The following is a 27,897-nucleotide window of genomic DNA, read 5'->3' as shown; positions in this document are numbered from 1 at the left end:
CACACCAAACCCATAGACCCATCTCAAAACTCACTATTGGACACTCCATTGCACTCCAGAGAGAAGAAATCCAGCTCCACCCACCAGAACACCAACGCAAGCTTCCCTAACCAGGAAACCTTGACAAGCCAATCGTCCAACCCCACCCACTTGGAGAAACCTCCACATAAAAATAAATGAAAAAAAAATTAAAAAAAAAAAAGGAACCACAGACTACCAGAATACAGAAAGGCCACCCCAAACACAGCAAACTAAGTAAGATGAAAAGGCAGAGAAATACCCAGCAGGTAAAGGAACATGAAAAATGCCCACCAAGCCAAACAAAAGAGGAGGAGATAGGGAATCTACCTGAAAAAGAATTTAGAATAACGATAATAAAAATGATCCAAAATCTTGAAAACAAAATGGAGTTACAGAAACTCATACACCTGACAGATATACACATTTAGAGAAGCATGAATGAGTAGCTATAACAAAATATCCTAAATTATTTTCTACTGATATTTGGGTTATTTGATAGTTCAGGTAGCTATTCAATATCTGACATAATTGTTGTGGATATTAAGGATAGTAAGATATTATTTATGCAGAAGTCAAACTCATAAACTTAAGAAACAAAACATGACCAAGATGATGCATCACAACTTCTGTTTTACCTATAAGGGAGCCCCAGCTCCCTTAGACTTAACAAGGATTAATTTACTCATCCCTCATCCATGAGCCTGGCTGTAAGACTGGAAAGCTTCTTTCGCACATTAAAGCTGAGAAGTAGAAGGGAGTAGGGGTGAGCTGAACCAGATCAACACACTGACAGCAACACGAAGGGAAAGTTGGTGGATCTGAAGAGGAAAGAGACAGGAGGCCCTTTGAGGTTATTTACAAGTTTACATGATCTCATTTTACTCTGAACACTTTGCAAAGTAGAGTGTCATATGTCACAAGTAAGAAACTGCTGCTTCGAAAGGATGCTATCACTTGTGGCCATGCTTCCTTTGTTGGTTTGGGGAGCACCACCTTCTTCAGTTGTTTTTCCCCTTCCTCTCATTATTCCCTCTCAGGAAAGGCTTTTTCTTCTGTCTCTTCCCTTAAAATAAATGTTAACGGGCCTCTCCTCTTCTCCTTCCCTCTTATGAGGTGACCTCATCCACTGTCATGGTTAGCCATCACATATAAGTGACAGCTGCCAACTCTACAATGCACAGCCCGGCCCTGTCCAAGGAGCACCTGACCGATACACAGACCTTCTGCTAAAACTCTCATGTTCGTCACCTGTGCCCAAGGAGCACAATGAGCAGTCCCAGACTGGCAGAGGCAGTCGGCAGGGGCTACACCAGTAGGGAGGAGGCTGGTGTTCAGCAGAGGGGCAAGACTGGCAAAAGTCACTGGAGCTCACAGGTGTGCAACTCCTAAATGCTCGGTATTATCTTCCAATATTTTGATTTTTGATTCTTATGCTCTTTTTATACATGGTCTTAATTTCATGTTGCTTCAATTCTTTCTTTGAAAGCAAGAGAAGCTTAAGATATGAATTTGAATGACACAAGAACCTTGTTATGCTCCATAAGCCAAATATTATTAGTCTAAGTTTACCATTCACTGACTCACTCACTGATTTGTTCAAACATTTATTGAGCACTTTTTATGTGCCAGATGTTGGTGCAAGGCAATGGGCTTAACAATAAGACAAAGTCCCTCAAGGAGCTCACAGTCTAATGGTAAACTACTGAGTAAACTGAGGCACAGAGTGGTACATGCTTTACCTAATGAAGCAGAAATACTAGGTATTTGGAAATGATTAACTAGAGCTGGAGAGAGGGCAGGGTACCATTAGGTCATCATAAGTAAATCCCTTTGACTGAAGAGCAAGGCTACATGCAGAAACATATTACAGAATCTGCTTGCAAAAAAGGTTAAAATAGGGGACTCCCCTGGTGGTCCAGTGGTTAAGACTTTGCCTTCCATTGCAGGGGTGTGTGTTCAATCCCTGGTTGAGGAGCTAAGACCACAGAACCAAAAACATAGAACAGAAACAATACCATAACAAATTCAATAGACTTTAACAATGGTCCACAGTAAACTTTAAAAATTTTTTTAAAGGTTAAAATAGTTTTCAATTGTCACCATGAATTCACATCTTGTAAGGAATTATTAAGCCATGATCTGATGGCATTTCTACACTTGCCCCCAAAGCCTGGGGCATGCCACCAGTCTGCTCCAACACAATCAATCTGTAGGGACCTTGAAGTCCAATTTTAGCACTGGGAACTGCAGTGAAATACAATAATTAATTCCACAAACTTTAAAAATACAGCATATTTATGATAACTCTGCATATAAAATTTTGGAAAAAACTCTTCTCTAACCCTCATTCAGAGGGTTCTAGTCAGTTATAAAGAACAGAGAAATTAGATAGTATGTCTGATACTTTCCACATAGACATTATTTTGGTTATACAAGGGTAAAAAGTCTCACTTTGAAATACTTCATAAGCAATCTAAACATTACACAAATATACACAAAGACATCATGTCCAGATGCATGCATTAACCCATATTAAGGCAGTTTCTCTTGTGATAAAAACACCTGATCCAAGCAGCAAAGGGCAGAGTCCACAAACAGCTGTCCATCCAGCCTGCCCAACAGTTTCAGTGATACTCTGTGTGATGGAGTAATTTCAGGAGGCAAGATGTCTATTTCACTGGCAAAAAAACAGGGAATAATTATTGTTTTAAAAAGTTATTTTCAAATGCAGAAACCGTAATTATCCAGTAATCTAAGTAGTGAACTGCTCAAAGTTACCCCTGGCCTTATTGCTGTAAGGGAGAATGAGAAAGCATCGGGGATGATTTATTCCTCTGAGAATCACCCACCCAGTGTAATTCACCCACCCGGATGTCCCCAAAGACTCAATACCTGGATCCTCACATGCCATTAGTTTTCACTTCAAGCAATTCTTCACTCTGCTCTGGAGGATATTCTTCTTTCTCACGGTGAGGGTGTTCTGGCTGTGTGCTTTCGGATGAAAAGGTTCCTACACCATCCGATGTTTCATAACATGAGACATCCTGCTGCGTCATTTGACATATATAAACATTGATGGGCCCTTGGGTGCTCTTCATATATACTGCAACAGATTCATCGTTGGGATACAAAATATCCAAGCTGGTTTCCCCCGGAGCATTAATTGCAAATATAGTCTGTTCATGGAAGGCTTCAAGGCTATGAATATCTTGATATGACACATATGCTAGATCTTTGTTTTCTCTGTCCTCTATTAACTCAAACATCTGTTGAGAACAATCCTTAATTAATTCATCCAGAGCTGCTTCTTTCTCTGATAAGTCAAAAAGTTCCTCCTGCAGCTTCCTCTGTTCGGGCCCTATTTCCAAATAGCTAAGATCAGGTCCTATCCACTGAATCTGGTTCTTAGATTTTTTTTCAACCAGCTCGATTCCACTTAAGACACTGATGACGTCATACACTCTTCGTTTTCGTACGCCCAGTGCTTCTGAAGCTTTATTTAAGTCAAGAACACCTCCAGGACTAGATCTGAGAAGTGCCATAAATCTTTGAGTTAAACGAGACAGGGACGCATAACATCGAGGTATCTTCATTTTGGGGCCTTTTTTCATGGACACCTGTTGCGCACTATCTTCTAAATTAAAGCTTACTTTTAATCCGCGCGGGTCCTCCATGCGGGTGGAGTCTTTGGATTCACCGCACACCGTCTTCTCCTCCACCTGGTCCACATGCAAGCTGCGTGCCTCCCAGGCAGGCTGCTGCTGACTCATGCTGCCCGGCTGGCCCTCACCTCGCACTGCACGAGCTCTCCCGCCTTCTCCCACTCAAGTCGGGCACCGCTTCCAACACACCGGTCCCGCGGGACAAGCACGAACCTGGCCCCTGTTGTGATGAGATGCTCAACGTGGCTAGGCCGGACCTCAGACTGGTGCACCGCTGCCGCACGCCCCTGGGAGCTGAAACGCTCGCGGAAAGGAAGCACGCTGATCTATGGCACTCAGAACACGAGTCCCGCCATCTTTATGCATGCGCAGTGCGCTGCCTCTAGTGCGCATGCCCGCTGCGGCTGGCGCGTTCCGCTGCGGCTGGCACGTTCCGATGCACGCAGCACGGTGTTTTAAGTTTGTTTTGTTTTTGGCTTTTTTTAATAAAAAAGATTGGCCTGAGCTTTGTGGCTCAGCTGGAAGAGAATCTGCCTACAATGCGGGAGACCTGGGTTCAATCCCTGAGTTGGGAAGAGCCCCTGGAGAAAGGAATCTGGCTACCCACTCCAGTATTCTGGCCTGGAGAATTCTATGGACTGTATAGTCCATAGGGTCACAAAGAGTCAGACACGACTGAACGACTTTCACTTTCAGCAATCTGCAACATGCGTTTATTCAAATAGAAAGTTTGTTCCTAGTCGGTGTTGTGTAAATGTTGGTGTGCCACAGACTGAAACTATAAGGAGTCCGCATACTAAGAGGTTATTTTTTCTCTTTTTTAAATAAATCTAATATCTTGTTTAGTTGTGAATTTCTCATAAAAGACTGTGCAAGATGCTAAGTTATCCATTTATTTGAGCCTTCTGTTGTTAGTCATATGAAAACTGCCTTTTGAGACTCTCTGGTTGAAGTCCGAAAAAGCCAGTATCTGTTCACTGCTTTCACCAACCCTGTATTGAGACACATGAAAATTCAGGCAGAGTATGGTAGTGAGGAAAGATCCTAAATTTGTAGTCAGGTATGCAAATTTCTGTCCAGCTCTGGCACTAAACTGGCTACATGATTCTGCATTTGTTGCCAAATTTATCTGAGCCTGTTTCCTAATTTGTTAACCTAAGGTTTATATGTATATTATTTCTTAGGTCTTTTCAGTTGTAACTGTGAAATTTTATACTTGGAAAGATTTTTGTTAAGTGGGAGTAGTGTATCGCATTCAAATTCTTTGGGGATATGAATATATTATTTTTCAGCCAAGCAACCACAATCCCCCAAACCAGCAATAAAAACAAATAAGAAGCAAAAAGCGACAAGACACCCTCCCCATCAAATCCTGTGCTCAGACTTATATACTATGAAAAAAATCTTATAAAATATCACACTCATATTTCCTTGCTTCTAAACTTTTGATACCATCATTCAGTCAGTTGTGTGTACATGCAATGCCTTCAAGTTTTTTCTGCTAAAATGGGTATAAATAGGCATTTCTTATCGCAAATGGATGGACACAACTTTCCTTAGAACAACTAAGTCTCACTAGAATTCTCAAGTGACATCTCACTTCCTAAAAACCAAAATTATGCAAAATAAAAAGATCTTATTTGACTGTTGGTGGGAATGTAAATTGACACAGCCACTATGAAAGACAGTATGGAGATTCCTTGAAAAAACTAGGAATAAAATTACCATGTGCTCGGTCCTGGTGCACTGGGAAGACCCAGAGGAATCGGGTGGAGAGGGAGGTGGGAGGGGGGATCGGGATGGGGAATACATGTAAATCCATGGCTGATTCACGTCAATGTATGACAAAAACCACTACAATATTGTAAAGTAATTAGCCTCCAACTAATAAAAATAAATGGAAAAAAATAAAAATGTAATCAAGTTAAAAAAACTACCATGTGACCCAGCAATCCCACTACTAGTCATATACTCTGAGGAAACCACAATTGAAAAAGACACATGCACCCCAATGTTCATTGCAGCATTATTTACAATAGCTAGGACGTGGAAGAGATCTAGATGTCCACTGAGAGATGAATGGATAAAGAAACTGTGGTACATATATACAATGGAATATTACTCATCCATAAAAAGGAATGCATTTGAGTCAGTTCTAATGAGGTTGATGAAACTAGAGCCTATTACACACAGTGAAGTAAGTCAGAAAGAGAAAAACAAACACTGTATATTAATGCATATATGTGGAATCTAGAAAGAAGATACTGTTGATCCTATTTGCAGGGCAACGATGGAGACAGTCCATGGGGTCACAAAGAGTTCGACATGACTGAGTGACTGAACTGAACTGATGGAGACAGACATAGAGAACAGACTTATGGACACGGGGGTGGGGGGTAGAGAGGGTAGGATGTATGCAGAAAGTAGCATGGAAACATACACATTACCATAGGTAAATCAGATAGCTGATGGGAATTTGCTATGTGACTCAGGGGGCTCAAACCAGGATTCTGTGACAACCTAGAGGGGGGGATGGGGAGGGAGGTTCAAGAGGGAGGGGACACAGGTATACCTATGGCTGATTCATGCTGATGTTTGGCAGCAACCAACACAATTTTGTAGAGCAATTACCCTTCAATTAAAAATAAATTTCAATATTAAAAAAAAGATCCTATTTGGATCATCTTCCTATTACTGAAAAAAAAAATGTTGCTCAGTCATGTCCAACTCTTTGCGACACCATGGACTATACAGTCCGGGGAATTCTCTAGGCCAGAATACTGGAGTGGGTAGCCTTTCCCTTCTCCAGGGGATCTTCCCAACCCAGGGATCAAACTCAGGTCTCCCACATTGCAGGCGGGTTCTTTACCAGCTGAGCCACAAGGGAAGCCCTCCTATTACTTAGGGAGGTGGGAAAAAGATTATTTCTCAAATGTATTTCACCACTGTAACCTATCTGTGGAAATTAAAAGGCTATTTTTTTTCATAGAAGGTAAGCTTATAATTCAGAATTTGTTGTACAGTGGTGCTCATGTGCCCATACAGGTTGTCACAAACTTACAACTTAGTTAGAATGGCATGTAGTAGGCATTTTCACAGGAATTAGGAAGTAGAAACCCACTCAGGAACTGAGACATTTAAAATATTATTTAATGTTATAGGACTGAACTAGAGAGAGTGGGGGCATCTCAGGGTTTGAGAGAAGTAACTGTTGTATCTTTAATATCCTGAACTGCTTCTTAAGGACAATGTAGTGGTTATGATCCCTATCTAAGACTTCAAAAAAAGACATCTTTGTGCTATCAGAGGTATGCAATGAAATGTCAGATAATAACAGGCAGGTTTCCAGGAATAAGTGTGGAGAAAAAGCCAGAAACTGATTTCTATAAGACTGAAGACAAAAGAGGTAGTGTATGTCTATAACATCAATAGATCCCTTCCCCCATGAGGAGGGATCTATTACTAATTCAATATGGTTTACTTAAAAGCCGAATTTTACATCATATATTCAGATGTCTCATGTCTAATGATTTTATGCTTTGTAAGGAATAATTAGATACAGAGAAATTATCTAATAGATTCTCCCACAAGGGAAGGTAAAAAGTCAAATTTTCTTTGAAGGAGTTTTACAATAACTCCTTATCAAAAAGAATACTTCATGAAATGGTAGATGACAGCAATCAAGTTACTAGCAATTACAACAACTGCTTAAATGTATGGTACTCTAACATGATATTTATGAACGAGAGTCGTGCCTTACCCACAGGAAGCAAACAAATATGGGGGTAGAAAATGATCTAATTTGCACAACATTAAGCACACAATCCGGTAGAATCATGAAAACAGGGGAATTCCCAAGATAGGTATTTCTCATCACTAGTGCCTCAATTCTCATCAACAAGAAGATCATTTGTCTTAGAGTTTATAGTTGCTACAACCACAAAACTTTGTTTTTAGTTTATGAATCCGATTTACACTGATTCTGGTTACACTAGATCTGTCCCATTTGGAAGACTACAGAAACAACTATAACAATCACCATTAAATGGGCTGGGGTGGGGCAGGGTAAGGCACGTAGTGAGACTCAGCAAACATGAAACATAGCTTTAAATATATAATTATGTTACAGTGAATGCTTTATACTCTGTCAACATAGACAGTATGGTATTATCTATGGGATAGTTAACTGTAATCTAGACGCTAGGAGTGAATGATTGTCCTAATAGAATACATACTACATTTAATCAAAAAGTCTCATATCAGAGATGGTTGTTCAGAGAACATGCAAAGCTAGTGGTCAGCTATCTTTCTGTTATGCACAACAGCAGAGCAGAATGGATTTCAGAAACGGAATCTCACTGACAAATTAGTGCTTTTATTAATTAGCACACAGATTTCAGAAAGGACTTTTCCCTGGTGAAATCAATGTTGTTTATATGTGAATTTGTTCTAGAAGTGATGTTGATAGAATTCAAACTTCCGCTTGTTCTACCTGAAGGGGAGAGGAACACTCACCAGTATTCCCTCTTCTTTCCCTTCTCTCCTAGTGGCTCCTCAGGGACCCCTGTAGAAAACCTGGGGCTTCTCTGAGCACACTGAAACCACGGATCCATCTCAATCCCTTCATTTTGCTGACAAGAAAAGGGACATCCAGGCTAAATGACTTATCCAAGGACTCAGCTGCTTGATTCTAGGACCAGCACTACATCTTGGTTTCTAGAATGATAATGGAAGCCAATTTCGAATACTAAGGTATGGGGGAGTCCTTCTGGCTTATATATGATTAAACAGAAAGTTTATGCTAACTAAAACAGCCCGTTGGTGGCCTATGAAACAAACACTCTACATCTGCCTTGATCCTTAAAGAAAACTGTGCATTGACCAGAAGTAAAAAAAAAAAAAATCTATAAAAATAAATGACCCAATCAAAAAATGGGCCAAAGAACTAAACAGACATTTCTCCAAAAAAGAAATACAGATGGCTAACAAACACATGAAAAGATGCTCAACATCACTCATTATCAGAGAAATGCAAATCAAAACCACAATGAGATACCATTACACGCCAGTCAGGATGGCTGCTATCCAAAAGTCTACAAGCAATAAATGCTGGAGAGGGTGTAGAGAAAAGGAAACCCTCTTACACTGTTGGTGGGAATGCAAACTAGTACAGCCTCTATGGAGAACAGTGTGGAGATTTCTTAAAAAACTGGAAATAGAACTGCCATATGACCCAGCAATCCCACTCCTGGGCATACACACCAAGGAAACCAGATCTGAAAGAGACACATGCACCCCAATGTTCATAGCAACACTGTTTATAATAGCCAGGACATGGAAGCAACCTAGATGTCCATCGGCAGATAAATGGATAAGGAAGCTGTGGTACATATACACCATGGAATATTACTCAGCCATTAAAAAGAATTCATTTGAATCAGTTCTAATGAGATGGATGAAACTGGAGCCCATTATACAGAATGAAGTAAGCCAGAAAGATAAAGACCAATACAGTATACTAACGCATATATATGGAATTTAGAAAGATGGTAATGATAACCCTATATGCAAAACAGAAAAAGAGACACAGATATACAGAACAGACTTCTGGACTCTGTGGGAGAAGGCGAGGGTGGAATGTTTTGAAAGAACAGCATCCAAACATGTATATTATCAAGGGTGAAACAGATCACCAGCCGAGGTTGGATGCATGAGACAAGTGCTCGGGGCTGGTGCACTGGGAAGACCCAGAGGGATGGGATGGGGAGGGAGGTGGGAGGGGGCATCGGGATGGGGAACACATGTAAATCCATGGCTGATTCATGTCAATGTGTGGCAAAAACCACTACAATATTGTAAAGTAATTAGCCTCCAACTAATAAAAATAAATGGTAAAAAAAAGTCTATGTTAAAAATAAACATTAAATTCCACCCTTCCTGGGCTGCCAATGGTGGTGCTCCTTCAATGACAAGACGCCCTTCCCAGGTACCAAGGCTATACTGACTCCTGTGTACATGGTGATTTGTTATTGTTGTTTCAAAATCTTGAAGGAATGAATCCCTGACTTCTTGTCAAGACAAAAAACAAAAACGGTATTTTTTGTTCTGACAAGATACAAAACTGTGCTGTGGAGAAGGAGATGGCGATCCACTCCAGTATTCTTGCCTGGAGAATCCCATGGATAGAGGAGCCTGGCGGGCTACAGTCCATGGGGTCGCTAAGAGTTGGGCATGACTGAGCAACTAAACAACCATCCCCACACACAGTACAGTGAGCTGCTAAAAACAAACCTCAGCATCTAACTTTCCTCCTGCAAATTCTTCAGTGGCTTCCAGCTGCTTTTGGAAGAATGTCCTAAATCTAAAGACCTTTCATAAATCAGCCTCTACCTCGCATCACCCCCTCTTCGTTCCCTGTGTCCCAGTCACACTGGCTGGCTTTCTGTTTATTAAGTATCTTCCTGCTTCAGAGCCGGCACACAGGCTGTTCTCTCTGCTTGCAACACTTTTCCATTTCCCACTGTGCTAATCTTAAGAGTTTCTTCTTCACAGAGAACTTTTCTGGTTTCTCCATCTCGGTCAAGACTTTCTGTTAAATCTTCTCTTAGCACCAAGCCCATTTCAGAGCACTTACTACAACAGTAATGTAAAAATTACAGATGTTACTTGGCTGGCGGGCTGCTAGACTGTAAGCTCATGAGGGCAGATGTCGTACCCATCTTGTTCACTGCTGTATTCCCAGTGCTGAGCACACAGTTGCTACTCAATAAATTTTGATTGAATGGAAAAAAAAAACTGTGCTGAAAACTACAGTGTAACTTCTCCAGCATAAGTTCCTCAGAGTAATCTGAGACACTGTCTCCTGGGCTATAGTCCTTGTTGTTGTTCAGTTGCCCAGTCATGTCCAACTCTTTGCAACCCCATGGACTGCAGCACATCAGGCCTCCCCATCCCTCATCATCTCCCAGAGTTTGCCCAAGTTCATGTACGTTGCATCAGTGATGCCATGCCATGCAACCATCTCATCCTCTGTCATACCCTTCTCCGTCTGCCCTCTATCTTTCCCAGCATCAGGGACTTTTCCAGTGAGTAGGCTGGTCATGCCAGGTGACCAAATACTGGCGCTTCAGCTTCTTTTGTTTGGCTTCCTTAATCCTTAGTTTGGCTCAAACAAAATTCCTTTCTATTCCTATCATAGATTGGTTTACTGATCATTTTTGTTGACAACCATATATATCTGTCCCTCAGCAGCTGTGGAGGATTGATTCCAGGCCCCCCTATGGATATCAAATTCTGCAGGTGCTCAAGTCCCTTATGTGAAATGGCATGCATGCTCAGTCCCTTCAGTTGTGTCCAATTCTTTGCAACTTCAAGGACTGCAGCCCTCCAGGCTCCTCTGTCCGTGAGATTCTCCAAGCAAGAATACTGGAGTGGGTTGCCATGAACTTCTCCAGGGGATCTTCCTGACCCAGGGATCAAACCCATGTCTCCTACATTGCAGGCAGATTCTTTACCATCTGAGCCACCAGGAAGGCCCAGTGCAATGTAAATGATACATAAATAGTTGGAAACACAACGTAAATTCTATGTGAACAGTTGATGGCATGCAGCAAATTCAGGTTTTGCTTTCTTGAACTTTCTGAAATTTTTACTTTTTCCCAGTATTTTTGATCCTTAATGGATTGAATCCATGGTTGTGGAACCTGAGGATAACTGAAGACACAGAGGGCCGACTCTAACGCTGTCCTTGAGACTCAAATTACTTCTATGAAAATCACAATGGTGCTGTTTGGCTTATCTCTAAAGATTTCCTATCCTTTATTCCGGGGCTTCCCTGCTGGGAAAGAATCCGCCTGCAGTGCAGGAGACCTGGGTTCAATCCCTGGGTTGGGAAGATCCCCTGGAGAAGAGAAAGGCTACCCACTCCAGTATTCTGGCCTGGAGAATTCCATGGACTGTAGTCGCAAAGAGTCGGACACAACTAAGTGACTTTCACTATCACTATCCTTCATTCTAAATCAGTGGTTTTCTATCTTGGGTGATGTTGCACCCCAAGGAACATCTGGCGATGTCTGGATATATTTTTTAAAAATTAAAAAAAATTACTTATTTGTCTGTGCTGAGTATCAGTTGCAGCACACAGGCACATCTTTGTCATGTGAGATCTTCTGTTGAGGCACATGGGCTTAGTTGCTCCGTGGCATGTGGGGGTCTTTGTTCCCCAGCTAGGGATTGAAATTTACACTGCAAGGTGGCTTCTCAACCCTGGACCACCTGGGTAGTCCCTGGATACATTTTTGATTCTCACAACTTGGAGGAGTAGGTGCCACTAGTAGGGGAGAAGCCAAGGATGCTGCTGAACATCTTCCAATGCACAGGTCAGCCTCCACAACAAAGACGTATCTGGTCCCAAATGTTGATAGTTAATCCTACAAATCTGGCCCAAAGAATTGAGAACAGATACTCAAACGAAAACTTGTACATCAAGGTTCACAGGAGCCCTGTTTCCAATTAGCCAAAGGGTGGCAACAACCCAAATGTCCACCAACTGATGAATGACTCATCAAATTGTAATACAGTCATACACTGGGATATTATTCAGCCATAAAAAAAGAATATGGTACTAATACAACATGGATAACTCTAAAAAAAACATTATGCCAAGTGAAAAAAGCCAGACACCAAAGGGCACATATTATATTATTCCATTTATATGAAATATCCATGATAGATAAAAATCCATAGAGCTAGAAATCAGCTAACAGGTTGCCAGAGCCTGGGAGAGTGCAAAATAGAGACTGACTGTTTACTGGGTAGAGAAGGTCTCCCTTGGAGGTGATGGAAATGTTTTGGTACTAGAGTTATACAATATTGTGCATGTACTAAATGCCACTAAATTGTACAGTTTAAAATGGTCAATTCTGGGCTTCCCTGGTTGCTCAGTGGTAAAGAATCCACATGCCAATTCGGGAGACGTGGGTTCAATCCCTGATTAGGGAAGATCCCACATGCCACAGAGCAACTAAGCCTGTGTGCCACAATAATTACTGAGCCAGTGTTCTAGAGGCCAGGAGTTGCAACTACTGATGCCCATGCATCCTGGAGCCCATACTCCACAAGAGCAGCTCCACAATGAGAAGCCTGCTGACCACAACTAGAGAGTAGCTCCTGTTCACTGCAACTAGAGAAAAGCCCACACAGCAGCAAAGACTTAGGACAGCCAAAACTAGATAACTAAAATAACTAAAACTATTTTTTTTAAAAGAGTCAATTCTATGTTATGTGAATTGTTTCGCCTATATTATGTATTTTGCCTCAAATTTTTAAAATGTCAACAGTGCTAGGGTTAAGAAGCCATTGTAAATTTATGTACCAAAGTTATTCTCTTCTTCAATAGGTAAAAGGCAGAGAGGAGTGTATCAAAGACAAAAAGCATCAAGCACTATAATGAGGTTTTTTTTTTTTTAAGGCAGCCTGAACCTCACATAGTAAGCTCATTTTTTTTTTCTAATAGGAAAATCTTGCCAGGAAAAAAAATAATGGCTGTTGCCAGCTCCAAGTAGATTTGTTTTACTGTTGCAAAATTATGAAGCTAGATAAGGATTTATAATAAATTGGTGACATCATCTGGACTGCACAGGCATGAATATGCTACCATAATAGCGAGACTCTCAGATTTAATATAGGCCAGAAAATGAAATAATTGTCTTTGAATGTGTGCCTTCACTTGAACTATAAACCTGGGACCTGTCAAATAAAATTAGGCAGTACATTATTAAACAGTCACTTTACAAGCCTTGTCAGTTTGAACACGCATTCCCTGTTTGAAAATATGGAGCTGTATGGCTTGAATTAAAGCTTAGGACTGACCTCAACTGAGCACTAGTTCAGCAATGACTCAAAGAACTTACAAATTTACTCTAGTAGCTATGAACCATCTTTCCTTCCATTAAGTCTTGGTAAGTGGAGGGGATATGTTTGGGTTCTTTGAAGTAAAGGAGCCAAGGGAATGATGCTGCTATGGTTTAATCACTTCAGTCCAGTTCAGTCACTCAGTCATGTCTGATTCCTTGTGACCCCCATGGACTGCAGCACGCCAGGCTTCCCTGTCCATCACCAACTCCTGGAGCTTGCTCAAACTCATGTCCATCGAGTCAGCGATGTCAACCAACCATCTCATCCTCTGTCGTCCCTTTCTATTCCTGCCTTCAATCTTTCCCAGCATCAGGGTCTTTTCAAATGAGTCAGTTCTTTTTGCATCAGGTGGCCAAAGTATTGGCATTGCAGCGTCAGTCCTTCCAATGAATATTCAGGGCTGACTTCCTTTAGGATGGACTGGTTTGATCTCCTTGCAGTCCAAGGGACTCTCAAGGGTCTTCTCCAACATCACAGTTCAAAAGCATCAATTCTGCGAGAGTCAGTCTCTCCCATCAGGAATCTTCCATAAGCCTCTTATCTTTATTCATTAGAGGGCAGACAGAATGAAAACCACAATCACAGAAAACTAACCAAACTGATCACATGGACCACAGCCTTCTCTAACTCAGTGAAACTATGAGCCATGCCATGTAGGGCCACCCAAGACGGACGGGTCATGGTGGAGAGTTCTGACAAAACGTGGTCCACTGGAGAAGGGAATGGCAAACCATTTCCGTATTCTTGCCTTGAGAACTCCATGGTTTAATAATAATAAACAAAAGGCTGTAACTGGTAGCACTGTCACTGTTTCTCTACAGCACAACCATATGTTCATGGATCCTAGGACATCAAAGGCATGTTACTATTAAGTATGGAAAATGAAGATGGAAACTGACTTTGTGGATTAAGAATTTATAGGCCTAGGGTTTCCTTCTAAGCTAGATAAAACCTATCTCCAAAGACTAAATACCAAAACAGGAAAAACAGAAAATGTGCTGAGGCATCTTTACATTTTTATGTTAGTTCAGTTCAGTCACTCAGTCATGTCCAACTCTTTGCAACCCCATGGACTGCAGCACGCCAGGCCTCCCTGTCCATCACCAACTCCTGGAGCTCACTCAAACTCATGTCCATCGAGTCGGTGATACCATCTAACCATCTCATTTTCTGTCATCCCCTTCTCCTCCTGCCTTCAATCTTTCCCAGCATCAGGATCTTTTCCAATGAGTCAGTTCTTCACATCAGGTGGCCAAGGTATTGGCGATTCAGCTTCAGCATCAGACCTTCCAATGAACACCCAGGACTGATTGCCTTTAGGATGGACTGGTTGGACCTCCTTGCGGTCCAAGGGACTCTCTCAAGAGTCTTCTCCAACACCACACTTAAAAAATCATCAATTCTTTAGCACTCAGCTTTCTTTATAGTCCAATTCTCACATCCATACATGACTACTGGAAAAACTATAGCTTTGACTAGATGGACCTTGGTTGACAAAGTAACATCTCTGCTTTTGATTATGCTGTCTAGGTTGGTCATAGCTTTTCTTCCAAGGAGGAAGGCGTCTTTTCATTTCATAGCTGCAGTCACCATCTGCAGTGATTTTGAAGCCCAAAAAAATAAAGTCTGTCACTGTTTCCATTGTTTCCCCATCTATTTGCCATGAAGTGTTGGGACCGGATGCCATGATCTTCATTTTCTGAATGTTGAGTTTTAAGCCAACTTTTTCACTCTCTTCTTTCACTTTCATTAAGAGGCTCTCTAGTTCCTCTTTGCTTTCTGCCATAAGGGTGGTGTCATCTGCATATCTGAGGTTACTGGTATTTCTCCCAACAATCTTGATTCCAGCTTGAGTTGGAATCAAGCATTTTATGTTAATTATTCTCTAAAAATATAACCTGTGTATCTGTTATCATTCAGCAATTCCAGACATTGTTTTCTATACAACAAAGCAAAATAAAGCTGTTTGAAGATTCATGGGTAAATATTATTCTTATTTTGTAAAAGAGGAATAGGAACATCTTGTAGTTTACTATCATTGGGAAGGCAAGATGAATTTCTTTCACATGCTTTGTTATTATGGTAAAGATGTGAAATTAGCCATCATAACTGTCTATTAGAGTAATAAATACCATAAATTGCTGCTATAGTACTTAAGCAGTAAGAGAAGTGTGTTCCGACATAGAAAAAAATCTGATGGAAAGTAGGTATGACTAAAAATCAAATTCTACCCAAACACTGTAACAAAAACAACCCTCAAATTTTTTAGCAAGAAAACTCCCAAGAAATTGCTTTGTGGAGTACTGAAACCTTTGTCATTTTATCATGAATGTTCCAGTTATTCAGCGGTGGGGGGTGGGGGGGGGGAGGAGAGGATGAAAAGGTAGGATAAAGTTTTACCGTCTATCTGAAGATGACTACAGATACTTCTGGTACATAATATCTGGTAAGCCTAAACATGCACCTTTGTAAAAATTCTCGTATTTTCTTTGTGAAAACATTAATTCTCTACTAAAATCTTACACATAATTTAATGTATACATGCTGTTCCTTTTTTTTGTAACAGCATCTTTCCTTGTTGACTACATACTGTTCTGGTGTTCCATAGTGTATTGTATTCTCTGTGTTATGAAAAACCACAGAGATAAAACCTGTCCATCAAGAAGGGTGACTTTCACCACGGAAGGGGTGTCTTGGGCCCCTTTCTTTGGGGACTTCCCACTGTGTGTTGTGTCCAGCAAGCTTCTGAGTTGAATTTCTTGTTACTTTCACTTGGTGATTGCCAATCAGGGCTGCTGCCTTTGAGTTCCCACAGCCAAGGACCACTGCTGCTCAGAGGATTTTGATATTTGAGGCACTCCACTATGTGACACAGATGTTTTAGCTGTTACCATAAATGAGGATGAACACTGAGCCATTTCTCTTTTCCTCTCTTCCCACCCCCACACCATACTGTGAGAACATAGTTTTAGGAAAATATTTTCTTTCACACCATAAGATAGTTCCTAAGTTTTTAATCAACTTTAAACACAGCTGATGACTAGGGTGCTCAGAATACAGTTTATTGGAAGAAAATGAAAACTGCCTATGACATAAGGAGACCTAGGTTTGCCTTCTGACTCTTCACTTATAAATTGTAGACTTTAGATAAGACTTTGTCTCATGACTCTATGTTTTCTAGTACATAAAATGAAGATAATAATCCATATTTATACTACAGGGTTCTCTTACAACTCAAGTAAGATAATGGAGAAATATCTATGAGTTATGAACTCTACAGATACTTGTTAATACCAAAATAATTATATATTCATAAGAATTGTAAAAACTAAACCCTACTTAAATACTAAATCTCTATATGGTAAATGGAATTTCAATGCCACATACAATGGACACTGATGATGATCTACTGAGAAATGATTCACACAAGCCTGTTCTCATCCCCTCCACCATTTGTAAGACTATGAATTTTTCTATATCATATAAGCAAAAGAAGGATTCCTCTAACACATCTATAAATAATTTCTTCATCCAACATCAAAGAATACTAAAAGAAGTTGACCTCAATGTAATTTTTCATCTATACTGTATGGTTTCCCAGCTGTGTTCTTTGTTTTCGTGGCTCCTTAATTAATGAGGCCAATGACATGTCTTTTTGATATTTTCCTCTGCTGTCCCTTTGTATGACACATTGAGCTATGTTTGTGAGAACCTTTGCCAAAGCCAGTAAAAACTTCATTGTACACGGCCAGAAAAAAAAAAAAAGCACACAGTGGCATCTTTTTTTTTTTCTTCACTAACAGAGTCAGCAATTAACAAGTATAATCAGACAAACTAAAGCTTAGAGTGTCAAGGATAGATTCTTTGTGATTCAGGATGTTAAGGATGTTTTCAGAGTGCTCACACAAACAGTCAAAATGCTGCTATTACAAGCTGCCATGTGTTTGTAAAAGTAGTGTTTTTGGAAGTGCTTCTCTTATCTCATCTCCAGGTGGAAACCTCCCCATCTTTGCAGATTACATGAACAAGCCCTATCCTTTAGCAAGAACTCTATTAACTGCCTGACCATTTAAACAGACATTTGCTGAGGCATCTTTTAAAGCAAGCACTTACTGATAATGATTTGATGACTGTTCTAAAAAGGAAGAAGGGAAACGAGGAGAAATATGTTGCCCTATCTCAGTGCGGCTCTCTTCGCTACAGGGCCATGATGAAAACCAAGAATCACAGCATTCTCCAAATCCACTTGAAACTTGAGAGAAAGTGAAAATCAAACCATGATTCCAGTTACTCTCAAAGGCTCTGTTGATAGTTGATGCTGGAGTTAGGACCTGGCATAGATTAGTTCTAGAACGTTGACCATTTTAAAAAAATGTATTCAGGTTTTAAAAATTTCAAAACTATCAGAGATAGGTATCTTTTGTGAAGGTGGGGACAGAACCAGAATCCCTGAAGGAGTGCTGGAGAAAACACACAAAAACTGACTCATCACGGTTCAGGAAGATATTTTCCATCTCTAACCCTTGGGCTTGCCTACCAGGGCCCAGCCTGGTATGGGGTGAGAAAGATGCCCAGAACACAAACATAAGGAAGCACTCTATCTCTAGCACACCCTAGTCCCAGTCTTCCTGCCTACACATCTGATCAAATAACTTCATTTTAACTACTGAAAGACGGAACCAATGGAGATCTACGTCTTCAACAAAGACAGTAATGAGCAGATATCTCTGCATTCTTCCATTATACATTAGGGTTTTCAACATGCTTTCATATATATTCTCACATTATGCCAGCCACAACCTTCTGAAGCTAACAGTGTGCTATGTTATTAATCCCACCACAGAGATAAACAGTCAAAGGCTTTGGCATAGTCAATAAAGCCGAAGTAGATGTTTTTCTGGAACTCTCTTGCTTTTTTGATGATCCACCAGATGTTGGCAATTTGTTCTCTGGTTCCTCTGCCTTTTCTAAATCCAGCTTGCACATGTGGAAGTTCACGGTTCACATACTGTTGAAGCCTGGCTTGGAGCATTTTGAGCATTACTTTGCTAGCGTGTGAGATGAGTGCAATGGTGCGGTAGTTTAAACATTGTTTGGCATTGCCCTTCATTGGGATTGGAATGAAAACTGACCTCTTCCAGTCCTGTGGCCACTGCTACGTCTTCCAAATTTGCTGGCACATTGAGTGCAGCATTTTCACAGCATCACCTTTTAGGATTTGAAATAGCTCAAATGCAATTCCATCACCTCCACTAGCTTTGTTTGTAGTGATGCTTCCTAAGGCCCACTTGACTTCACATCCCAGGATGTCTGGCTCTAGGTGAGTGATCACACCACTGTGGTTATCTGAGTCATTAAGATGTTTTTTGTATAGTTCTTCTGTGTATTCCTGCCACCTCTTCTTAATATCTTCAGCTTCTGTTAGGTCCATACCATTTCTGTCCTTTATTGTGCCCATCTTTGCATGAAATGTTCCCTTGGTATCTCTGATTTTCTTGGAGAAATCCCTAGTCTTTCCCATTCTATTGTTTTCGTCTATTTCTTTGCACTGATCACTGATGAATGTGTTTTTATCTTTCCTTTCTATTCTTTGGAACTCTGCATTCAGATGGATATATCTTTCTTTTTCTCCTTTGCTTTTAGCTTCTCTTCTTTTCTCAGCAATTTCTAAGGCCTCCTCAGACAACCATTTTGCCTTTTTGCATTTCTTTTTCTTGGGGATGGTCTTAACTACTGTCTCCTTACGAACAAAGCTAGTGGATGTGATGGAATTCCAGCTGAGCTATTTCAAATCCTGAAAGATGATGCTGTGAAAGTGCTGCATTCAGTATGCCAGCAAATTTGGAAAACTCAGCAGTGGCCACAGGACTGGAAAAGGTCCGTTTTCATTCCAATCCCTAAGAAAGGCAATCCCAAAGAATGCTCAAACTAGTACACAATTGCGCTCATCTCACACGCTAGTAAAGTAATGCTCGAAATTCTCCAAGCCAGGCTTCAGCAATACGTGAACCGAGAACTTCCAGATGTTCAAGCTGGTTTTAGAAAAGGCAGAGGAACCAGAGATCAAATTGCCAATATCCGCTGGATCATCGAAAAAGCAAGAGAGTTCCAGAAAAACACCTATTTCTGCTTTATTGACTACGCCAAAGCCTTCGACTGTGTGAATCACAATAAACTGTGGAAAATTCTGAAGGAGATGGGAATACCAGACCACCTGACCTGCCTCTTGAAAATCCGGTATGCAGGTCAGGAAGCAACAGTTACAACTGAACATGGAACAACAGACTGGTTCCAAATAGGAAAAGGAGTATGTCAAGGCTGTATATTGTCACCCTGCTTATTTAACTTATATGCAGAGTACATCGTGAGAAACGCTGGGCTGGAAGAAGCACAAGCTGGAATCAAGATTTCCGGGAGAAATATCAATAACCTCAGATATGCATATGACACCACCCTTATGGCATAAAGTGAAGAGGAACTAAAAAGCCTCTTGATGAAAGTGAAAGAGGAGAGTGAAAAAGTTGGCTTAAAGCTTAACATTCAGGAAACTAAGATCATGGCATCTGGTCCCATCACCTCATGGGAAATAGATGGGGAGACAGTAGAAACAATGTCAGACTTTATTTTTTTGGGCTCCAAAATCACTGCAGATGGAGACTGCAGCTATGAAATGAAAAGACGCTTCCTCCTTGGAAGAAAAGCTATGACCAACCTAGACACCATACTAAAAAGCAGAGACATTACTTTGCCAACCAAGGTCCGTCTAGTCAAAGCTATGGTTTTTCCTGTAGTCATGTATGGATGTGAGAGTTGGACTATAAAGAAAGCTGAGTGCCGAAAAATTGATGCTTTTGAAGTGTGGTGTTGGAGAAGACTCTTCGGGGTCCCTTGGACTTCAAGGAGATCCAACCAGTCTATCCTAAAGGAAATCAGTCCTGAATATTCATCAGAAGGACTGATGCTGAAGTTGAAACACCAATACTTTGGCCACCTGATGTGAAGAACTGACTCATTGGAAAAGATCCTGATGCTGGGAAAGATTGAAGATGGGAAGAGAAGGGGACAGCAGAGGATGAGATGGTTGGATGGCATCACCAACTCGATGGGCATGAGTTTGACTAAGCTCTGGGAGTTGGTGATGGACAGGGAAGCCTGGTGTGCGGCAGTTCATGGAGTCACAGAGTTGGGTACGACTGAGCAACTGAACTGAACTGAACAGAGATGAACAAACAAGTTTAGAGCAATGACAGGATTTGATCAAAACTGTCGAGGTAGAACTTGAATTCAGGACTCTTGACTCTCTGTCAAGTAGTCTTCTCATTATACTACCCAACACCAACTCTGCCTTTGAGGTCCTTTATAACATCAGATTTCATGACCTATGTTGATTAGAATTAATCATCAAGTCACTGCAGTGGCTGGTTAACAAAGAAATAATCTTAAATTTGTCTGTTGTCAACTGTCCATATAACAGCCTTATGAGAAATGAAAAATGGACAAAAAGAATTCATTTAATGGGTCTTAATTCCAGTATTTAACACTTTACAGGCAACCAAAGCCATTTAAGTCAACCTCAAAGGTGATGTTTTTCCTACTATCATTAGTTGCATAGTACAATCATATTTTTGTTCATGTTATTATCAGTAAGGCCTTAGAAACCATTAGCAGCATATGGGTAACTCTGCTAAGAGTTGTAAAGAAGCTGAGATCAGGGCAGGTTTATATAATATCAAGTTTGAGCCTTCGCTCCCTGTACTAAGAGATGTTCAGAAAAGAGCGGTGCGGGGAGCGGGGGGGTGGGCAGTGCGGGGCGGGGGAGACCATTTCCAATGAGCAACCTGTCTCTGCACAGCACTGCTTCAGACAAAACCTTTCTAACACTAACCAGAAACACAATTTAATTGTCCACAAAGGAAAAAAAACTGAGTTGCAAATCTAATTTCCTGTATATAGTGGATTAATGTAGAGAGAATCTAAATTATTTAAAAGTGAAGAGAGACTTACTTCTCCCCATGTTTTCCTGTGGTCTCTGGTAGATCCTTGGATGATGAGTCCCTCTGCAAAACACAGCACACACAGAGTCAGATTCAAGTTCCATTAAAACTGATGTTGTCAACATGAACATCTGATTTCAGTGCTTTCCAATCTTGCCCCCTTATATAAATAAAGCTGGTATCTAACCTCAGAAGATGGAAACACAGTATTCTGGAACACATGGGCTCCATATCAGTTGGCTATGACCTTGTTTATCTGGCATTAGTTTCTGCCCTTGCCAAATAAAAGTCATCAAATTGGTCACATGCTTCTCTCATAGGAAAGAAGTGACATCAACAAAAAAAGGTGGACAAAAATGCCAAAAGGCTCAATTTTAATAACAAGGCTAGCATGTTATTAGCCTGCCTATCCCTGGTTTCTCTTCAGTGTCACTCTGTGACAAATCCAATACCCTTTAGAGTGTAACATTTTCCTGAATGGTGCCAAACAGCAGTACCTCTAATCAAATTATCCCTCCGGCAAAGCAGCCCACAGAGTTACTACCAGTAAACAGCATGAATCAATAATAACTATAAGCTACTGACAACAGAAACTTCGGAGGAGAAAAATACATACTTCAAATGCAGGTATGTATGGAGGAGCAGTGATTCTGTTTCTTTAGGAAAATACACACACAGAAGCTAATGTATACCACAATGGCTTCATTTTCTTACAGGGTTTAATCACAAAACTACCACACATTTACTGTTCACGTGTCACATTCCCAATATGGAGCTAAGCACCAGAGAGGCACAATTCTAATTTATCACCATGTTAAGGAATATATAACCTGCTTAAGTCAAACATATAGAGGAGTGTAATGTCATCAACCTGGCCACATAGATCATTCCCAATTTCATTTCCCCTCACAAGAAGACCCACTAGCAACTATGCACAGAAAATGTGCATATGCCCATTGTGAAAATGCTAGGCTCAAGCACCCTGCTGGACAACAGAGAGTGAGCAGGACCACATGAGAAGGGTGAGCGGACTGGATCCACCCTGACCACATCACCCTCATCCCTGGGGGGAGGAGAGGAATATGGATTCCACACTGGGAAAAGAGAGCTAAAGGTGGGCATCCAGCTCCCTTACCATATAGGACACTTCCCTGGAGGCCCACTCAGGTCTTGCCTTATGGAGATCACTGGAGCAATCTGCTGCTTGACTACTGGGAATTGGAAAGAGATGGAGAAGGGGGCGGGGCTCAAAGAAAACAGTGCTCAGGCCTTGGCAAATGGCATTTCTGCTTACACCCATGCCTTAGCAAAGATCCTGGCCAGCAGATCTGGCCATTTGCAGAGATAAGCAGATGGCCCCTTCTGAGTAGAGAGCTCAGGTGGTAGTTCTACTTGATCTGGATCTACAACCACTGGAGCCTCTTCTACCATCCAGCCCATGAAGGCAAGCAAATGCCTAGCCCTGCTGAAGTGCTGAGCATAGCCTCTGGTTTCTCCTTCCAGGAAGCCTGGCTGGGGAACCAGAGTAGCCATGAACTCATCTTACAGCCCCGATCAGTCAGACAGCCAAGTTAGTAGTGCTGCCCAATTGCTGAGCATAACCACTGACCCCACAAAACCAGGGAGCTGGAACAGTGACCCTGGGCAACAGAACCCAGCCTATGTGACTGCTAGAGAGGCAGAGCGGAGCCTACACTCCCAACTCAGCCATGGAGCTCCATGGAGCCTTTCAACCCTGATAAGCAGAGGAGCTCAGCCTATGGCGCTGCCCACTTGCTGGAAACAGCCTGTGGTCTTGCCCATGCAGGAAGCCCAGCCAGTAATCTTGCCCAGTGAAGAAGGGTAGCCTGTGGTCCCATCCAACAAGGAAGCTCAGCAGCATGCAGCCTTGTTCAACTTCATGGCAGTGTCTGTGGCCCCACCTAATCCTGAAACACAACTTGAAGCCATGTGAAAACACTGTCCTGCCCAGGGCCCTGCTTAAACATAAAATCCAGCCAGCAATACCACTGGGTTGTGGAGTGCGGTCTGAGATCCCATACAACAATGCGTGACTGCTGAACCAACCCATAGTCCTGCTCAATCAAGGACTTGAACCCGTGGCACCACCCTACCAACAAACAGTCTGGGACTTTACCTAACTGGAGGTGATATCAGAACTCGGCTAGTGGTCCCATTTCACTGCTGAGCAAAACCAGTAGCCCCACCCAAACAGGGAGATGGTCACCTAGTAGTTCTGCTTGAACATGGAGCCCAGCCAATAGGCCTACCCAACAGTGGAGCCCAGTCAGTGGCATTTCCCACAAACTCAGAGCATGGCCTCACTCAATGAGACTCCAAGTACAAGCCCTGCTGACTGTGGAAGGTACCAGCTAACTGGTCCAGCAGCTGCAAGCTATCATGAGTGGTGAAGGTCTTTCTCTACAGAAGTGAACCTGTAAAGTCTGGAGGAGGAGACTGCTTAAACATATACACAGACACCAATGCAAGGAATCATGAAACAAACAGGTAAACATGACATCACCAAAAGAAACTAAAAGTTACAACAACTGACCCTAATGAAACAGAGGTCTATAAGCTGTCTGAAAAAGAATTCAGAAAAATCCTCTTAAAGAACTTTCAGTGAACTACAAGAACACACTGACAACTAAAGAAAATCAGGAAAATAGTACATGAACAAAACAAAAAGTTCAAGAAGTAAACAGAAACCATAAAAAAAAATCAGAATCTTTTGGGGGTTGATGGAAGTGTCCACTGTTCTTTTTTTTTTTTAACTGTTTATTTTGTATTGGAGCATAGCCAATTAACAAACAATGTTGTGATAGTTTCAATGAACAGCAAAGGGACACAGCCATACATACACATGTATCCATTCTTCCACAAACTCCCCTCCCATCCAGGCTGCCACATAACATTGAGCAGAGTTCCATATCCTATACAGTAGGTCCTGGTTGGTTATCCATTTTAAATCTAGTAATGTGTACATGTCCATCCCAAACTCCTTAACTATCCCTTCCTCTTTTCCTTCCCCCCAACAACCATAAGTTCATTCTCTAAGTCTGTGAGTCTCTTTCAGAAAAAAAGAAATCTTAGAGCTGAGGAATACAATAACTGAAGAATTCAATAGAATAAAATGGTAATATCTAGCAATAATTACTTTAAATGTAAATGGGTTAAATTCTCCAATCAAAAACAGCATGGCTGAGTGGATAAAATATAAGATTTCAATGATATGCTGTCTACAAGAGACTCACTTTGCTTTTAAGGACACATATAGGATGAGGTGAAGGGATGGAAATAGATATTCCAAGCAAGTAGAAACCAAAAGAAAGCAGGGATAACTATACTTAGATCAGACAAGGTAGACTTTAAGCTAAATATGGTCATGAGAGACAAAGAAGGCCATTATATAAAGAAAAAGGAGTCAATTTCATCATGAAGATATAACAACTGTAAATGTTTATGCACCCAATGTTGGATGCACTTAAATATATAAAGCAAGTACTACTACAAATAAAATGAGAAACAAACAGCAATACAGTAACACATGCTGACTTTAATATCCCACTCTCAACAATGGATATATCATCCAAATAGAGAATCAATCAGGAAACAGTGGATTTTAACTACACTACAGACTAAACAGATCAGACAGACAGACAGAGACAGCATTCCATCCAAGAATTTTTCTCAAGAATAGAGAAACTTTTTCTCAAGAATAGAGAAACTTTTTCTAGGATTGATCATATGGTAGGCCAAAAAATAAGTTTCAACAAATTCAAGAAGGCAGAAATTATATAAAGCATCCTTTATAAACACAATGTTATGAAGTTAGTAATCAATAACTAGAGGAAAGCAAGAAAAATTTCAAGTACATGGAAATTAAACATCTTCCTCACCAACCAATGGACCAAAGATGAGAAATCAAAAGGTAAATAAAACAAATCTTGAGACATACAAAAACTGAAATACAATACAGGAAAACCCATCAGATGCAACAAAAGTAGTTCTAAAAAGTTCATAGTGGTAAATTTATAAAAGAAAAGAAAGATCTCAAAAGAACAACTGAACTTTAGCCATAAAGACATTAGTAAAAGAAGAAACTAGCCCAGAATTAGTAGAGGAATTCAATACTAAATATAAGAGCAGAAATAAATACAATAAAGAATAGGGAAGCAACAGAAAAGATTAACAAAACTAAAAGTTGGTTCATTGAAAAGAACAAAACTGACAAATTTTTAGCTAGACCAATAAAAAAGTGAAGATCCAAATAAATACAAAGGATCATGAGACTACTATGAACAATCACCATCAACAAATTAAACAACCTAGAAGTACTAGCAAAAAAAAAAAAGACGAATAGACCAAAAAAACAGAATCCTGAGTCCAGAAATAAATCCAAGCAGATAAAGTCAACTAATATTTGACAAGGGAGCCAAAAACACTCGATGGGGAAAAAACAGTCTAACAAATGATTCTGGAAAAACTAGATACTCACATAAAAAAATAAAAAACTGAAAATGGACCTCCTCCCTTACACCATGGACAAAAATGAACTTTAAATGAACTAAAGGCTTAAACGTAAAACTTGAACTCATAAAAAGTCCTAGAAGAAAACAAAGGGTAAAAAACAGGCAAAAAAAAAAGCACAAATTAATAAGACTACATCAATCTAAGAAGCCTCTGTAGAGAAAAGAAATGATCAACAAAATGAAAAGGCAACCAAAGGAATGGGAGAGTTTATTTGCAAACCACATATCCAATAAAGGGTTAATATTCAAACTATACAATGAACTTATACAACTCAACAGCAGAAAACAATCAAATTTTAAAATGGGCAATGGATCTAAATAAACATCTTTCAAAAGAAAATACACAAATGGCCAACAGGTACATGAAAAGGTGTTCAACATCACTAATCCTGAGAGAAATGCAAATCAAACCACAATGAGGGGTGGGGGAGTTGATTCAAGAAGGAGGGGACATATGTATACTTATGGCTGATTCATGTTGTTGTATAGCAGAAGTCAACACAATATTGTAAAGCAATTATCCTCCAGTTAAAAATACATTACAAAAATACAATGGAACATCACACCTCACACCTGTTACTATGTCTACTTACAGAAAGATGAGAGATAACAAATGCTAGTGAGAATATGGAGAAAAGGGAACCCTTAGACACTGCTAATGCAAATTTAACCTCCTATAACCACTGAAGAAAGGAGTATGGAAGTTCCTCAAGAAAATAAAAAACAGAAATAACATGTGATCCAGTAATTCCTCTTTGGGGTGTATTTCTGCACCACCATGTTCACTGCAGCATCATTTATAATAGTTGAGACATGGAAATACCTAAATGTCTACCAACAGGTGAAGAGATAAAGAAATGCACATGCAAGCACGCACACAGGAATATTGTTAAGTCATAGGAAAGGGAATTCTAACATCTGTGACAACATAGACGAATCTTTGAGAGCATTAGGCTAAGTGAAATAAGGCAGACCCCAAAAAACAAATACTGTATAATCTCACTTCTATGTAGAATCTGAAAAAAAAAAAACTTACAAAAATAGAGAGTAGAATGGTGCTGGCAAGGGATGGGGGCAGGGGTGGCGGTAAGAATGGGTGAAGATGGTCAAAAGGTACAAACTTCCAATTTCAAGATGAGTAATTTCTGGAGACGTAATATATAGTATGATGACTACAGTTATTAATACTTACTGTATATTTGAAAAATGCTAAGCAAGTAGACCTTAAAAGTTCTCAACACAGCACACAAAAAATTCTAACTATGTGAGGTGACAGATCAGCTAACTAACCTTTATTGTGGCTATCACTTCACAATGTATTTATGAATCAAATCATCACATTGCACAACTTTAACTTATACAAGGTTATATATCAATTATATCTCAAATAAAGCTGGGAAAGAAAGAAATTAAGTCTATATGAAATAGGGACACTCAGGGAATAAATATGTGACTGAAACCTGATAACTAGTTGTACAACACTGGAAAATTATTTCTATCTCAAGTTCCTTGCAAAAGGAAGGGGCAGAACTAGATGAATGTTTCCCAAGTTGATGTACACAGAATGTTAAAAGGTGCATTATTCAAAAACAAGGCTCTGATCAAATAAATGGAAGAAATGCTATCTTAAGGTTAAATGGGTTTCTTTATTATAAAACTTTTCAGAGCCTTAAAAATGCTAATAAGCAATGTGACAAAAGTATACGCTCTCCATGTATTTGGCTATACAATCCTTTTCATAAGCAATCAGTATTTCTTAGGAGTTCTATTCTT

General features: G+C 40.4%; 2 protein-coding genes across 4 annotated transcripts in view; both read right to left on the bottom strand.

Annotated features, from left to right (window-relative positions):
* Positions 1-27,897, bottom strand: part of PRRG1 (proline rich and Gla domain 1) — a 160,161-nt gene that overhangs the window by 70,848 nt on the left and 61,416 nt on the right. For both annotated transcript variants that reach the window (XM_043895072.1, XM_043895073.1), the window contains exon 2: positions 21,603-21,655. In XM_043895072.1, coding sequence (XP_043751007.1) covers positions 21,603-21,655 — 53 coding nt within the window. The remainder of the gene's footprint in view (positions 1-21,602; positions 21,656-27,897) is intronic.
* On the bottom strand, positions 335-4,160 carry LOC122689008 (transcription factor E2F6-like). Of its 2 annotated transcripts, none has more exons than XM_043895070.1 (2): positions 2,926-4,160; positions 335-2,698 (listed from the first exon to the last, which is right to left on the bottom strand). In XM_043895070.1, the coding sequence occupies exons 1-2, from the start codon at positions 3,789-3,791 to the stop codon at positions 2,554-2,556; spliced, it is 1,011 nt and encodes a 336-aa protein (XP_043751005.1). In that variant the 5' UTR covers positions 3,792-4,160; the 3' UTR covers positions 335-2,553. The 2 variants fall into 2 exon arrangements, with proteins under 2 accessions (XP_043751005.1, XP_043751006.1); XM_043895071.1 differs by having other exon boundaries at positions 2,574-2,698; positions 2,914-4,158.

Source organism: Cervus elaphus, chromosome X, assembly GCF_910594005.1.
Source record: "Cervus elaphus chromosome X, mCerEla1.1, whole genome shotgun sequence".
Taxonomy (NCBI): Eukaryota; Metazoa; Chordata; class Mammalia; order Artiodactyla; family Cervidae; genus Cervus; species Cervus elaphus.
This window is presented reverse-complemented; position numbering and strand designations above follow the sequence as displayed.

Coding starts and splice junctions, on each gene's coding strand:
- LOC122689008 (XM_043895070.1), bottom strand. CDS start 3,791: ATGAGTCAGCAGCAGCCTGCCTGGGAGGCACGCAGCTTGCATGTGGAC. Junction 2,699..2,925: donor GAAGTGAAAACTAATGGCAT/GTGAGGATCCAG, acceptor TTTTTTTGCCAG/TGAAATAGACATCTTGCCTC.